We start from the raw sequence: 15,789 nt of genomic DNA, 5'->3' as shown, positions 1-15,789 counted from the left end.
AAACCTTAGCACCAAGTCCTGCAATAAAATTCTATGCATGTATTTATCATATTCAGTTCTGCTGGACACTTGCAAATGGGGGCTGCCTTAAATCTAGGTATGCCCAACTTACAGCTGCATGTGTAAAGACTCAAGGAAAGTTTAAACAAATGTAATTGCTTAAACAAGTGTAGCCACAATAAGATGGTGGGCATAACTCAAGATTATAAGGAAAAAAACACTCTTTACCGATCTAAGTGCCAGGGTTGTCAAAAAATTTCATGGTACAAATCACATCTTAATAGAGAATTTTCTGAATTCCCCTCTCTCACTTTCATGGCTGATCCAGCAATCCTTGTCAGCTATAGCAAATGCTCTGTTTACATAAGAAAGTAGAAGACCCCAATCCTAGCCTGTGCATGAGAAATGTTTACTGCCAAGGGTATACAAAGGTAACCATCCATAGAAGAATCTGAGCTCTTTCCACAAGTTATGCGGCTGGCAGTTCAGGACAGCACTTGGCGCAAGTTTGAGCATCTGGAGTTCACAATGGACTTCAGGCTCAGAGCAGCTGGGAAGTCAGTGGAGCAGCAGGAAACCACTTTGTCTTTCTCTTTCCTTTGCTCCCTACCCAGGCTGTAGGTAGGCATAGGGGCACCAAGCCATTATGCCAACTCTGCCACCAGACAATTTCCCTGTGTTCACTCCTTATGCTGGGGTAAAGATAGCTTCACAAACAATACAAACACAGACTAGCTTTGGGGCTGTCACTTATAAGCCACCCATATACAACAGCAGAAAATGAAGAATTTTCTATTTCCAGCTCCACACATACCTGCACATGAGATGAATTTCTATATTTAGCATAATCAGATAACAGCAGCCAAATTCCTTAAAGTTAACTTTGAGTTTACTGCATAAGTCTATTCTCTCCAGCAGATTTGAATAAGTGTTAGTATTTCAAGAAATTAATTAAACTGAAAGCACAAATTAATTTTTCTCTGAGGCTCACATTAACATTTCAAAACCACCAAAGGAAAAAAGTAATTCAAAAATTTCCTGTATAAATAATAAAAAATCTGGTGTTTATTATTATTTGTCCTCCAAAATGTAAGGCATGATGAAATTTTGTTCAGAAATATTAGGAAGTATTAGACTTCTATGGATGTCTTTTTGTAGATCCTGTGAGTCTTAATGGCAGTAGTTTCTATGGGAATTGTCAAAAAATTACTAGGGTGTTTTTGTTTGTTTATTTTTTAAGATATGAGAATCATGGGTTTTTTTCCATTTATGTGGATGCATTTGACCCAAACTTTGCATATCTGAAAGCAGCAGTGCCCCTGTTATTGCTACGATTCCACACAAGAAGGATCAGGAACTTATGTGAATAGTGTCTTCCTCTTCTTTCCTCCAAGAAGGAAGAACTGTTTTTAACTGATTTCCACCCCCTTCCTTTAAACCTCTGGACAGTCCACCACTGACTCATAAACAAAAGACAGACCTTTCATAAGGGCTGTAACTGTGATCAAGACACCCAGTTGGTGCATTTGAAAATGTTATTTTAAGTTCTGTAGAAACTCAAATTACTGAATCTAGATCAGTATGTTTTTTTAAGACTAAGAGCAGTATTAACAGTAAAATAGTTACACAAAATGTTATAAATTTTTCCCTCTCCCCAAAATGGATATACTGCATTTCATAGTTAACAAAAACCTTCTGAATATGAAGCAGACTATTCATGGAACTGCTGCCAGTTCAGACGCCCTAAGGTTTCATTCTTAGCCACCACTGCCTGTGTACATGCTGAAAACTCTTAGGCAACAGTGCAGGGGGTATGATAGATCTTCTCATGCCAGGATGAGAAAAATCAATATCCATGTTTAAAAGACAGAACTACTGATGTGCAAGGTCACTAAACAGCCTGTTCTATGGCCCTAGAGTACTAAGAAAATCCTAAAGAAGAAGAAGAATAGTTAAAAAAAAAAAACAAAAACAAAACCCCAAACCAAATCAGCCCTCCCACAAAAAAAGCCAACTCCCCAAACCCCACAAAATGACAATGTATTGCACAGTCTTGTTCTACAACATCCAACATTACCCGTAGATGCCTAAGACCTAAATACGAACACAGAATCATATTTAGTGATTCTAGTCACTAGATAGTGTGACTAGAGCATCTGGAGTTTGCAATGTAATATAGACTAATAGTGATTAGTGTATTACTATGCTTGTCTTAATCTATGTTAGTAGTTTTAGTCTATGTTACTATGCTTGTTCAGGGAGAGAGAAAAACAAAACAAACAAGCCACCCAACCAAAACTCTAGTAAACAAGGAATACATATATATATACTGATACAACAATTTTTTAAACATTGGAAACTTTACTTTAGATTTATCATCGTTATGCTGATATCACTAAAGAACCCTATCATCTTTCATTGTTCACTTCGTAAGTCTTATTAATTGAAAACAATACAGAGTTCTGTGCAAAAAGGCTATTTCATTCACTTATTTTCACCTTTGTTGAAAAAAGAGGAAGTGTTAAAATAAGCAATTCAATTTAAAAATGCAGTATATCCAGCACTGCTTTTGTGAAATTCAGGGAGGCCAATAGAAGAAAGCACTTGAATTTTCTACATAACCCTGCATTGCTGGAGTATCAGAGCAGTCCGACAACAGATGACCACTTCAAACCATTCACAAAATATCTAAGTACCCTTGTGCCCCTTGTACAGATTATAGGTGGGAAGAATTGCACATCAGAGAGGGCATGTTACTTACATGAAGTCGTATCAGATTTGGTTCTGCACTTAGTTGCTCCTGGGTAGAAAGATATATCCTTACTTCATGGCAACAAACTGAGGAGATGCAGTCAGGCAACCAAATTAACAGATGTGTTCCCATTGGTCATACTTGCTATTTGGATCATGCCTAGAGCTAGCAGGATAGTTAGGATGGCCATCACTGTTTCTTGATGTCATCCTATCCATATGACTATACTGCTTTATTATAGTTCCCATAACATCAGAAAGCTGCAAGTCTAAGTTTCTAGTTTTCATATGTACATTTTTATTCTTGCAAACATTTTAAAATACCCATTTACATCTACTGCATGCACAATGACTTGCACAAGCCAGTGGAAACCTCTGGTTCAAATGGTAAGCATTTATTTGAAGGTGATATCCTAAACATATAGATGCTAATCTGATTTTTAAAATCCTCCGTTTATCAAGACTTACATGTACATGGCTTAATTTTTTTGTGAATAAAAAATCTACAATAGTTTAAGTGAAGAAAGAAGTTAGAAAATAGGAGAAATTACTCACATCAACCTATAGAAATCTTCCTGCACTCACAGATCTAACAATCTCTAGTACCAGTTAATTAAAAGAATCATACAATTTGAGAAAGACAAAAGTATATTTAGACATCAGAGCTGGGTTTATTAGTACCCTGTTCTCAGTTACATAAATGAGAAGTAGTTTTACAAATTGAAAGCAAAGTTTTACACCAAGTCAAAACCAGACTTGTTTGACAAATCAGAACTACAAACAAATGTGTCAAATCACATTAAGAGACAACTAAAGATAGCTGTCAAATTTCCTTCACCTATTTCCCCAGATATAAAAGCTGCTCAGAAGCTGGAGTAATCATGGAGTGGTTAGTACTCCTTGGCAAAGACAAAACAGAAAGACAAAAGGCCCACAGGTTACACTGTGTAGTGCCATAATACAGTATTTGATGCCTTCAACAAGTACTGTACTGGCAAAAATCAATTGAAAATCAGCATGATAACAGAGCATCAGTTGCCCTGTAATAGCCTTTAGCCCCCAAGGCTATGTGGGACCCTTTCATCTACCAGGCTGCCCTGACACTAGGGGTGCGGTGCCCTGCCTTGCCTGGCCTGGCCTCCTCTCCCTAAGCATTCTGGAAGTGTTCTTCCTGTCTTTTACCTACTGCATTCACCTCTGTGCTGCCTTTGGCTCGGATAGAGTTAATTTTCTTTCTGGTAGCTAGCATGGGGCTATGTTCAGGATTTTTTCTGAAAACAGTGTTAATAGTACAGGGATGTTTTCATTACTGCTGAGCAGTGCTTACACAAGGTCAAGGCCTTTTCTGCTCCTCACTCTACCCCACCAGTGAGTAGGCTGGGGGTGCACAAGAGGTTGGGAGGGGACGCAGCTGGGACAGCTGACCCCAACTGACCCAAGGGGAATTCTGTACTATATGGCACCATGGTCAGTTTATAAATCTGGGGGAAGAAGGAAGAAGTGGGACATTCAGAGTTACAGTGCTTGTCTTCCAAAGTAACTGTGACATGCGATGGAGCCCTCATTTCCTGGAGATGGCTGAACACCTACCTGCTGATAGAAAGCAGTGAATTATTTCCTTGTTTTGCTTGCATGCACAGCTTTCACTTTATCCATTAAACTGTCTTTATCTCAACCAATGAGTTTTCTTACTTTTACTCTTCTGAGTCTCTCTCCCATACTGCCAGGGGGGAGGGAGCAAGCGGCTGTGTGCGGCTTAGTTGCTGGCTGGGGTTAAACCACAACAACCTTGCACAGTAAAGAGAGCTGACAGCATCACTGGATCTTTTAAACTTTCAAAAGTGGAGTTTTATTTTTCTTGGCCCAGGTTTGGAGGCTTTATATTTTCTCTTCTTTTTTTAAAAATTCTTTTTAAATTAATAGATTTCTCCTTTAAGTAAACCTACTGATTTTGGACTGCAAACATCTTCAGCTTGAAGAAGATCCCTCCAACACTATGGCTGAATACACAGAAGTGTTTCCTCTGTCATGTTTAACAAAGTACAACTCAAGAAGTAAAAGAGAAAGAAACACTGTTCAATTCCATACGAATTGTTTGCATGCAACAAAGTGGGCCTACAAATATTTCACTCATATGGTAGGTTTACTCTCAATATTTCTTTAATTACTTTCCAACAATATCTGGTTTCTGTTGAATTTACACTAGTACTTGGCATTTGGTGCAACCCCAAAAAGATAAGATACATATGTCCCCTATTCACAGTCTTGGCATTTTTACCTTAACTCAGGCACTGAAGTGATTGGTTTGAAAAATTACCTTGCTGATTAGCTGGGTTTTCTGGTAAGCATATAGTGTTAATCCTTAAATTCCGAATATGACATAAGTTGTACAAATGTTCTGTCTGACTCAACGGCAACATATCACGGCTTAAGGAGGACATGTACACTGCTCTCTGTGAGGAAAGAAACAGCTAATTGGGAGTTAGATTCAGTGTGATTATCAGCTTGTTTATGATAAGGGAGTACTCTTCTGAAAAGCACTGTAAATTCATCCCTGATTGTGGTGTTAAACCACAGCCCATATCCGCCTGCCCCCCCCCCTTTTTTTTTTGTTGGAAGGGACTTTAAACTATTTTCAGCAGATTAAGTGTCAAGCTTTGATTTTCTTCCATCTTAAAAAATAAATCAGCCACATGAGCCTGATGTCAAATTTCACTTTCTAATAGAAGAAAGGCACATTTGAAGTGTTTACTATACGAATGCATTTGGGTAATTTTTCCCATGTCATTATGAACATTAGACTGACCCAATTAATATGAAATGTTTCTATGCTGCTGGAACAGACCGTGTTACAGAAAGAGTCATTTGCACAACCTGTTCATGATTATGGGCCATAAGGACACAAAGATGGCATAGACATTTGTGGACCATCTGAATTCTTACAGGGGAAGGGGAAAGAGGAAGAAAAAAAAAAGGATGTTAGCTGAATGTTGTGGGTCATGTTTTTTAATCCAGAGTATTGGACATGTAACACAGCAACAAGAGCTGATCATTTTGTTTAATCACCTTTTGGATCTTTGCCAGATGATCTCTGTTGAGAGCGCTGCAAACAGAGAGAGATGAACTGCGTCTAACATGCCACTAGAGCTTTCCCGTAAATGTCTGAGAACTGAATCCAACCAGAATTTAGTCTCGGAGCAGAAAGGGATACATTTAAAAACTATGTGCATTAACTATACTTTTCCCCATAGAATCCTCACTTGGCATGAATAATTTACCCTCTCTTATGCTAATGGGATCATGAAAGTATCCCTGTGTCTTCAGTGCAGCTATTCTCAGCTTTCAGTAATTACCCCACCCAGTGAAAATAACATGGCTTCTGCAGCTGAATGGCCTACTAGTACCTGGCAATTAGAAAGATCATGGCTGACAGAGAAGCAGTCCAGAGATGGACACACAAGATCCGGCAGCCTGAGGAGCAGTTTGAAAAATTAAAGGCCTTCCACTGTGAACATTTCCATAGTTGCACGGAGAGAGCAGCTTCTTCAAGGGCATTTTTATTTTTTAAAGATGACACAGAGGATTCTAATGCGCTGTCCGGGCACCCTAATATTAAGGAATAACGACATGTCTTGGTCATCAACAGTTAAAATAAAGCTTGTGGCTTTTTTTAGATTAGTGCCATCTTGTTAAACAAGAGGGAGAGAATTAAAAAGTCAATTAATGTGTGTCCTTCAGCATCTGACAATTTTATCAGCTATACAAAGGAAAATTCTGTAGTATTCCATTAACTAAAAGTTTTAAAACCCACTATAAAGAACCAGGCTTTGATCTCTGTCCATAGCACTCCATGCTAGGTAGTTCACTATGTAAAAATTATCAGGCTAAAACATCTGGGAAAGAAAGCTATGAAACAGCAGGGAATGTGGCTGGTTTATTGTTTATCTTTTGTTTATGAGGCAGTATTCAAGTTTAATTACTACTCTAAATTAAACTCTAACAGGCATCAGGAGACATCTCTTTACATGACTAAGTTGAAAAAAAAAAAAAAATAAATCCAGAGATTCCAGCACTAGATCTTTCAAATAACTTGGCATATATAGGAAGAAATTACTCAGTCTGTAACAACACAGGAAGACATTTAAGCACTAGCTACTGTATGTTTGAATGTGTTGTGTTATGAAACCTTTAATATTGTAACAAACATACAATTATAATTTAGCAAATGGAATGTTATCTAACGTTTGGAGGCAAATTGGGTTAGGCTGAATAGGATCCGAGATGGGAAGAACAGCCTAAGGGGGAATTCTACTTTTTTCATTTTGAAATACAAATACATAAATATACGTGTATACACACACATGTATACACATACAGATATTTAAAACCACCCAGAAACATGAAGTCAGAAGCAAACCTCTCAACAGCAACTATCTCTTAAGTAAAATTGTTTAGTTATTTTCTCTGAACGTTCACCTACCAAAAGGAGGAAAAAGTTTGCTATGTTTACTGTAACAGTAAGTGACCAGTTGTGGATGAGCTTAGCTGTAGGAAAAAATAAAACTTGAAAGCAACTAGCAAAAGATTATTCCAGATGGCATCTGTCATATTGTATTTAGGGTTATTTTAAAGAGATTACTGCTACTATGAAAACATTCCACTGACAGAGTTTTCCTGTGCTGAATTTGAAACCCCAGCACAATATATCACAAATATGGAACTAAAAGATTTCTAATGCATATATAAATTTTTATTTATACCTAGATATAAAAACCCTAAATGGATTAAAAGCTAAGAGTGAGGTAAGAACCTTAAATACAAGTATATGTTAAACCACCACCTTCCCCATTCTAAGCTTTAGTTTAACAAAATGTGAGCAATCTGCAATTGCCACCAGCCAGATTATTAGCAAAACTGTATAGTGAAGCAAAGATTCACTATGACATTTCAATACTATTTATGGAATAGAGAATAGGGACATAAATGTTCAGCAACCCCAACAGTCAAATAGAAACTGCAAAAAGATGTATTTGTTCACGTAATAGGAAGAAAAGACAGGATGTGAGGATACTAAAATGTGACTATATTTAGCTAAGCTGGTTCTGGCATCATTATGGTTAATGTGCATGTGGTGTGCAGTGTGAGCTCAGCAGTTACTGGGCCAACTGTCTCAGTATTTCTGGGAATTCTGCCTATTCACAGTGCAGGGATTGTTCAATTGCTGCAAAATGTACAAAATGAATTTTACAAAAATGAATTGTAAGGAAGGCCCCATTACAACGATTTTACAGCTAAGATGTCAACATCAATTTTTCTTTCATGCATAGCTAATGATTAAAACAACATATTCCATTTGCCTAAGAATTTATTTTATATTGGCACATCAAAATATTGAAATACAAAGTTATCTTTAGTCTATCCTTATTATTCATTGCTGCTGAACCCACACCATTGTTCAAACCATGAAAAAATAAAGCAAACTTGGCAAGAAATACTTAAAACAAAGGCTAATCAATACTCTCCAATTTGTCAACATCTCAATTACAGCAATGGAAAAAATGTAAATTTCATGTGCTTTGAACACTAAGGGGTCTATTCTTCTGTCAGTGCACATGCATAACTCCCATCACCATTAATGGGAATTACTCATACATATCAACACAAGGACGGGCCCCTCAAACTTGAAAGGAAAAGATGAATTAATAAGGGCTACTCTCTTCCTGCATCTTCCTCAGCTGAAAAAAGTCATTGTTCTTTAAGAGTTTTTCATACTTTATACAGTTCACCTTTATGAGAGCTGTGCCTTCTGACATAATGCCTCTCCAGTGAAGCATTATTTATTAGCAAGTTTGATTTTTCACAGTCTGGATATTTGAGCACTTCTATTAGGAATTTCCTTTCTTACAAAAAGTGGCTCTTTTCCAATAAAACCATACCCTATAGCTTTGTAGGTAAAAATACAAAGAAATAAAAATATATTCTGAATTCTTATGATAAATATGTATACTAGCTTCAGCAGGCTTACATATACACACAGAACTAGGAAAAAGAAGTTGTAGCATTAGCTTTTGGATATTAAGTTTTCGGAGACTTTGCATGAGTGTGTTATTTTGTTAACAACAACTTATCCTTCTCCTTTTCCTACCTATTGGAGTTTGGTTCAAAGCTTTACAGAGTTTTCAGTAGAGTTTCTATACCAGGACAGGCCTTTGGGCATTATCAGCTAGTTTTGTAAACAGATTTGATTTGTATACTATAATTATTACAAGATGGTATATAATGGAGAAGTATACTACCTAATTTTTCCAACATGCATTAATCCAGAGACGTAACCTGGGATGAACACATAATTGCAGCTAATAGCTTAGTGGACCTTGCCCCAGACCAGATGATAAGTCTTTGCCACAGAAAACTATTGTGGCCAAATCTGTGGGCCAAACATCAAGCTGTCAGAAAAGTGTTTCAAAACTACTTTAAAATATTGCTCTAGAGAGTAGCCTATATTACATATAAAGGGGCAGATCTTCATTCAGCACAAGTAGTTCCATTAAAAAAAAAACACAAAAAAAAAAAAAACAACAACCCACACCGAATCAAAAAACCCATACAACAATAAACTACTCACATGGGTAAAGCAAAGTGGATGTGATGCCCATTTGTATTTTTACTGCTGCATAACTTAGAAGAAGTTTCTTGTTTCTGGCTTCTCACTTATGGTCAAGTTTATCACCCCAGGCCTAATCCTAAAAAGATGCTGAACTTCCTGAAAGGTCCTGAAAGAACACAGCTTTCATCTGGCTTGGCTGAATCAGGCCCTTTGAGTGACTGAACTAAGAATATGACAAATCAGGTATACAGTCCCAGTATCATAAAATATAAAATTGAAACTATTCCCTAGTGCTTTCCTGTAGACCACATGTTTTTAAACCTTAAAAAGATTTATTTCCCACTTTTCATGCATAATCTGACATATTATTTGAAATATCCCATAAAGAGATTAAATAGGAATTAAAGTCTGGGAGCATCATATCCATCACTGGGGTACAAACTCATGAAGAATTCTAGATGTCATTTAGCCTTGCATGTAAAGGCAGTGGCTGTTTTCACTTTGTTTCACAAAGAATAAGGAAAACACAATACCCCAGAAGACTTTCAGATGTGTTTTTCCCTGCTCCAAAGAAAAGGGTGGATGATAAAGCTACACACACCTTTTAATCTTCCACTTAGGGTTTTTACACATGTATTCCCTGGCAAAAACCCCAGGGTCTTCTCTCTCCCCTCCCTTTCTCTTAGCCCCTTTCCTGCCATCTCCCTTGCTATAACTCAGCTAACCCAACAGAACCAGTCAGTTTTAAATTTCAGTTGGGACCCCGGTGACCTGTTAATGAATCTACAGAGAGGAGAAAAACTCACAGTGTTGAGTTATGCCTGGTGTTGCTAGCTGACTTGGAGTCAGAAATGCTTGAAGCGTTAACGTAATTGCAAGAATGTGAAAAATGAAGCGTTGGGCTCCTGAGCAAAGTGAAAGGTCAAAGCAAGCCCTACACAAAACAAGTCTCTGGAAGATGGCCTCATTAGACCATTAAATCAGCTTCTTCTTTTTCCCCTTTGCAAGATGTTTAGAGTGTTTTATTTTTATTATTGGATATATTCAACTCTTCCCATGGCAGGGGGAAAGTTGATCAGGCACACTACACACTTACTAATCTTTAAAATGGTATTGCACAGCGTTGATCTACATTTGTGGAGCTAAACTGGAATAAGTCAATAAATGCCTGGTAGATTACAGGTCTCTAGTACTTTGGTTTGCTAGATGATCAATAAGTTGTATAGCTTAGTTCTCTGTTGAACAAGTGAGGTGACGTGTTAAGAACAACATAGACACTCATCACTAATAAAATTAGGATAATCTTTCAACATTTACTGCCTGAAGGCTCCTTTTTTAACTCTTTAAATGCCAGCATGTTTATAATAATATCAGACACCAACTAGATTAACCCTTTTGATGCCAAAGGGCAGTCACTCACTGTTGTGGAGAAACTGTCCTCCATAAACAGACAAAATGCCTATACCTTTAAGAATTATGGGTGGATTCTCCTGTGTAATAAATAGATAGACCTCACACAGAGAAAGCCCACAAAAATTATGTCATCACTCACCCAACTGCTTTCTACCACCACACCTCCCCACCCAAAAAAATATAATCACAAGCCATACATCATAGACTTAAGGAAAGCAGAGACCCCTGGAAAGAGTGTTCTCAAGAGCCAGAAGAGACTGACTGTAGCTTGAATCAATCTCTGCTGCCACCAGGCATCAGTGAAGGAGACCATAAGTTGCTAATGTAACTCAATATTCTCTAACGAGCTCCCATTCCCAAGAAATCCTTTGGGGCAAGTGTTATATGGGAAGCAGCATTTGTGGAAGGTCTTGAATGAAACCTTCATTTGTGAAACCAAGTTAACCCCAAAAAGTAACTGCACCTGAATAGCTCCAGAGGGCATCCACCCATCTTGGTATTGCCTGGGACTGACTCGCTGCTAGTTCACAAGTTATGAAGTAAATCCTGCTCCCTCTCAAGGAAACGAGGAAAACTCAATACAGGACTCCCTCTGTTTAGTCTCTCCCAAGGCTGAGGGGGGAGAGCAATCCAAAGCTGTCTCCAGTGGGAATTTTGCCGCTGCTGTAGGATCATACATCTTTCAGCTGACAGCGGCTGAGTGGAATGCTGATTTGCCCCTGGACGACTGCTTTCCTTTAAAAGGCCCAGCTGAGCACAAAAGGAAGCATACTAGCGATGTTTTAACCTGCTAGACTGTGCAGCACTAGTGACTGATTTCTGGCTCTTCAGCAGTTGTTCTCCTTCTGCAGAAATGAGTGTAACAGGTTTAAATTGTACATATTACCAGAAACCTCAGTCTCTAATGGGAGGTTGGCGCAGGTGTCATCAGCTATTTTTTCTTATGCTTAGCAATACTTGTCGAGCACCCCGAGTTACGTTACAGGAAATCAGAGACTAGTGAAGTGCAAGATCTCTGGATGTCAATACAAGGTATTTATTTAGAGCAAGCATGGCTCAATGAAGAAACTCTTCTCATTTCTGAAGTGTTGCTGGTGCAGAGTGGAGATACAGGTGTGAGAAATTTCTTCCCTAAGCATGGAATGAAAACACTGTGGAAGACAACTAAAAGGAATCGTTTTTGAGTATGCAAATGATCATCTGCTACACGAAGCATCTTAGCCACAATATATAATGGATGGCCAGCTAACAGACATAACACCTATTCATTGCTTAGCCGTCAAGCTCTCCCTTTATTAGCTGATGAAGCCGTAATGGTTCACACTGGGCTTGGTACAGCTCTAATCCAATCACACAGAAAAAAATTCCATGTGATTCATATTGGAGCTGGATCACACCTTGTGCCATGGTTGCATTTTATCAGCAATAAGTTTAACAAATGTATAAACAATTCATACAAATAGGAGACAAACCCAAACCACTCTACCAGAAACAAACTTTGCAAGTTCCTAGAATCACAACGGGTATGACACCAGATCGTGAGACAGACAAGGGGATGGAGCTCTGTGCCAAACAGTGGGCCACGTGAGAGACATGAAATCACATATCTGCTCTGCTGCCTAAGCGTGGCAAATACTGTGGTGGGAAGCAGCCTGCAGTGCAAGGCTAGTCAGCACAGCTCTCACCCCGCAGGCTGCTTCTCTCTCCAGTTTTGGAATCCCACACAGCCAGTAGGATAGCAAACCTCTCAGCTGGATCTGTTTGGCACGCATAATCCCCAAGTGGGGGAAACAGAGTGGCAAAATGTTGCAGATGGACAAGGCGGAGGAAGCATATCATAAGACCTTGTAAAGGTAACGTCTTGCTAGCTAAGACTTACATGTTTACAAAAAAAAAAAACAAAACCAAGAACAGAGCTCACCTTAAACTTTGGTTTTAAAAAAATCAATTCCAATTTGATCCAAGAGCGACAGTAGACCATCTTTCCCAACTTTTAGCACTTGAGGCTTGATTCTTATACTTTCTGGAGTCACTTCTAACAAGCAAGTGTAACACACTATCATATCAGAATGACAGACTTTGACACTCACTCAGAATGGATGCAAATGACCACACACAAGGTGCAATTCAGTAGGAAATAAAACAAAAAACTCTGAAATAATAATCAAACCTCCCAAACCCATAAGAAGGCTTCACTGTATAGATGCAGCAGAGGTTTTACAGTTCAGGTACCTCTCTCTTTACCATTCTGAATCCAGATTTTCAGAAGCAGAAGCAAATTTGTACAAGCAAACATTGCAATAAACATTTTTCTGTTCAGTTCAAGCTTTGCTTCTACTTTAGATAATTTAGCAGCTTCAAAATCTTACATAGGAGTCACTTCCCCAGTGAACACCACAGGCTGAATTCTCCATCTATAACCCAGCTCAAACAACTGCATCACAGCTGGAAAGCATGTCTGTCATTATATTTACTTACACCACACAAAAATAAACTGTAGATAACCAAATTTGTAAAGGAATTGGCAGAACTAATCAATTGTTATTACAAAGCTTGTTTGAAGATTAGATATTTCACTCTGAAATAATAGTAAAATGCAGCTAAGTAGGTTAGGAAAAGGAAATACCGTCTCCCTAAGTTACAGCTGATTATACTGCAAGTCTGCCACTCCATGTTTACTCTAAGGCAGATGTACTGATATAATAAAAAAAGCTGGAGTTATTTTAGTCATGCCTACTTTGCGGAGGGAAAAAAGTTTGACCTTTTACCTTGCTCGCTGCTGTTGTCTCCACTCTGGGAAGCGTGGCCCCCGCTGGAGGGCCCCGGTGTGCCTGCCGAGTGCGTTGAGGTTGCATCATCGTGGTCTCTCCAAGATGAAGGATTCTGGCGTCAGAGTGCCAAGGAATTTTTTCGACAGTTCCCATTCCAATGAAGCAAATGAAGAACAGAAAGAAAACCAGGAGAAAAGGGGAGGAGGGGGGAAAAGCATACACATTAGCATTTGTGAAATGTGTCAAACACCAATACTGTTTGCACAGTGTAATAATTTTTCAGCAAAGATAAGCAGAGAAGGTACAAAGGTTTAGTTGGTGAAATAAATGACAGATATTTTTCTTTTTTAAATTTTCCAAATACTGGTCTGGATTTAATTTTTAAATAGTTCTGCAGAAGAATATTTCAATAGAGTAAGAAAAAAAAAGTTTCTTAATGACCTATACAGAAGGGTAGGGGATGAGCATCAACCTGCACATTTATGACACTAGGTGTTCACATTAAAATCAAGATACTTGGTATGCAAACTATCTCTCCTCACTTTGTTTTTGCATACTGACTAGAGATGGGAGGGGAGAGGAAGAGGAGAAAAACTGTTTCAAGAAGCAGAGGAGAATGTGTATGGGAGAGGGGCATGTCCTCACACCCTACCCTCTCTCTCACCCATTTGAATGCTGGAAAATTTCAAACAAATGCAAAGTTGTGAGGAAAAAAGCAAGCTTTCTCTGAAAGATGTTACATACCAGGGAAGATACTTCCTCACCCCCCCACTAGCACCTTGATATGACACATTTCAAAAGACTTTCTAGGTGTATCACTCTAACAGTTCACTTACAAGTGTGTCAAGAATAACCACCAGGTGATTATATAAAATAACATGTATAGTGATTTTTATGTATTCTCTCTACATTACTATGCATAAAACATGACAAAAGGGAATGCAAAAGACAGACATATGAAGTTTGCAAAACTTGGCTAAGTAAGGCCTCAACTACTGTTCTTTAGTCACATAATTCATGCATGCTTTCTAATTTATTAGGTATTGGCTTTCCCGGGGCGAGGAGCTGCTATTTAAATGACTAAGTGAGGAAAACTGAATGTTACAGTTTAGTGCTACTTTGTTGAGTGTATTCTCCTCCTGTCCTCCTCCCCTTTCCTGATCATTCCCAATACCCTGCTGTTGCTTAAAGGAAAACAGGAATTTTACTGTACAGGAAGAGCTTTATCAGCACCACATGAAGGCAGGCAAGAGATGGAATTTCCTCTGGCAGAAAAAGAGAGCAAGAACACATGAAACAGATCAGACTAGGGGCTGGACCTGCATTACTTGTCACCTGTATGTGGCAAGTTAAATCAAGTGCATTATAATAATTCAACAAAAAGCAAACAAAAAATCCTCCCCCCAAAAAAAAAACAAAAACAAAATAATCCAAAACAACTGAAAAACCCAAAACCAAAACAAAATTGCTTCTGAGGTTTGAGTATGTCTTAAATCTTCATTGTGAAATAACACCAGACTATTAAAGCACGTGGAAATCCTGGAAGCAGCAAGCTACAGGCTTGAGTAAGTTCTTTGAGCACGACTGATTCTGACCTCATCTACCCTGACGTGTAGTAGGAATAAGTTCAACAAAATCAACCGATTTGCCCATTGTAAAATTCAGTGTAAGTGTGATTGGAATCAGGTCCCAAAATATATATTGAAACATCTCAAAGTAATCTCCTACCACTGATTAGTACCACATGCTCTATAGCAATGCAAAATAGAACTGCCAAATAACGGCTTGCTACAATACCCAGTAACATAAATCTAACGGTCCTGACCCAGAGCGCAGCAGAGACAAAGGGAAGAGCTCACAACTTCAAAAGGCTCCCAGCAAAGCCCTAGGTGACAAAAAAGTAAGAAGGATCCAAATCCCCTTCACCTTACACAGACACACACGTGCACCCAAGTACATGATTCCATGGGAAGGAGATATGAGTAAAATCAGAAGACAGTCCAGGATTTAAAATTAGCCTAACCTGTCAGCGCAACATACAGCACAACAGCACTTATGGCACAAAACCCCCACCCCCTTCCAAAACCTAGAGGTACTGATTTACTTTTCCTCACACGGAACCACAAAAGGAAAAAAAAACAAAACACAAACCAAAAATTAGCATTTTATATTCACTGAGGTTGTGGTATTAATTAGATCTCAGAAATCACTATTAATATTGCAATCCCCCACTGTTTCATTTAAAAA

The 15,789-nt window shown here is 38.4% G+C and overlaps 1 protein-coding gene across 12 annotated transcripts in view; it reads right to left on the bottom strand.

Moving 5' to 3' along the window:
* The window catches only part of MEIS2 (Meis homeobox 2), a 175,549-nt gene that overhangs the window by 145,376 nt on the left and 14,384 nt on the right, over nt 1–15,789 (bottom strand). For all 12 annotated transcript variants that reach the window (XM_062619342.1, XM_062619344.1, XM_062619341.1 and 9 more), the window contains one exon: nt 13,540–13,654. In XM_062619342.1, the coding sequence (XP_062475326.1) occupies nt 13,540–13,654 (115 nt within the window). The remainder of the gene's footprint in view (nt 1–13,539; nt 13,655–15,789) is intronic.

The sequence above is a fragment of the Pezoporus occidentalis genome, unplaced genomic scaffold, assembly GCF_034315485.1.
Source record: "Pezoporus occidentalis ecotype Australia unplaced genomic scaffold, CSIRO_AGI_Poc_V1 ctg21, whole genome shotgun sequence".
In the NCBI taxonomy this organism is placed as follows: Eukaryota; Metazoa; Chordata; class Aves; order Psittaciformes; family Psittacidae; genus Pezoporus; species Pezoporus occidentalis.
Note: the sequence above shows the minus strand (reverse complement) of the source record. Positions and strands in the feature narration are given on the sequence as shown.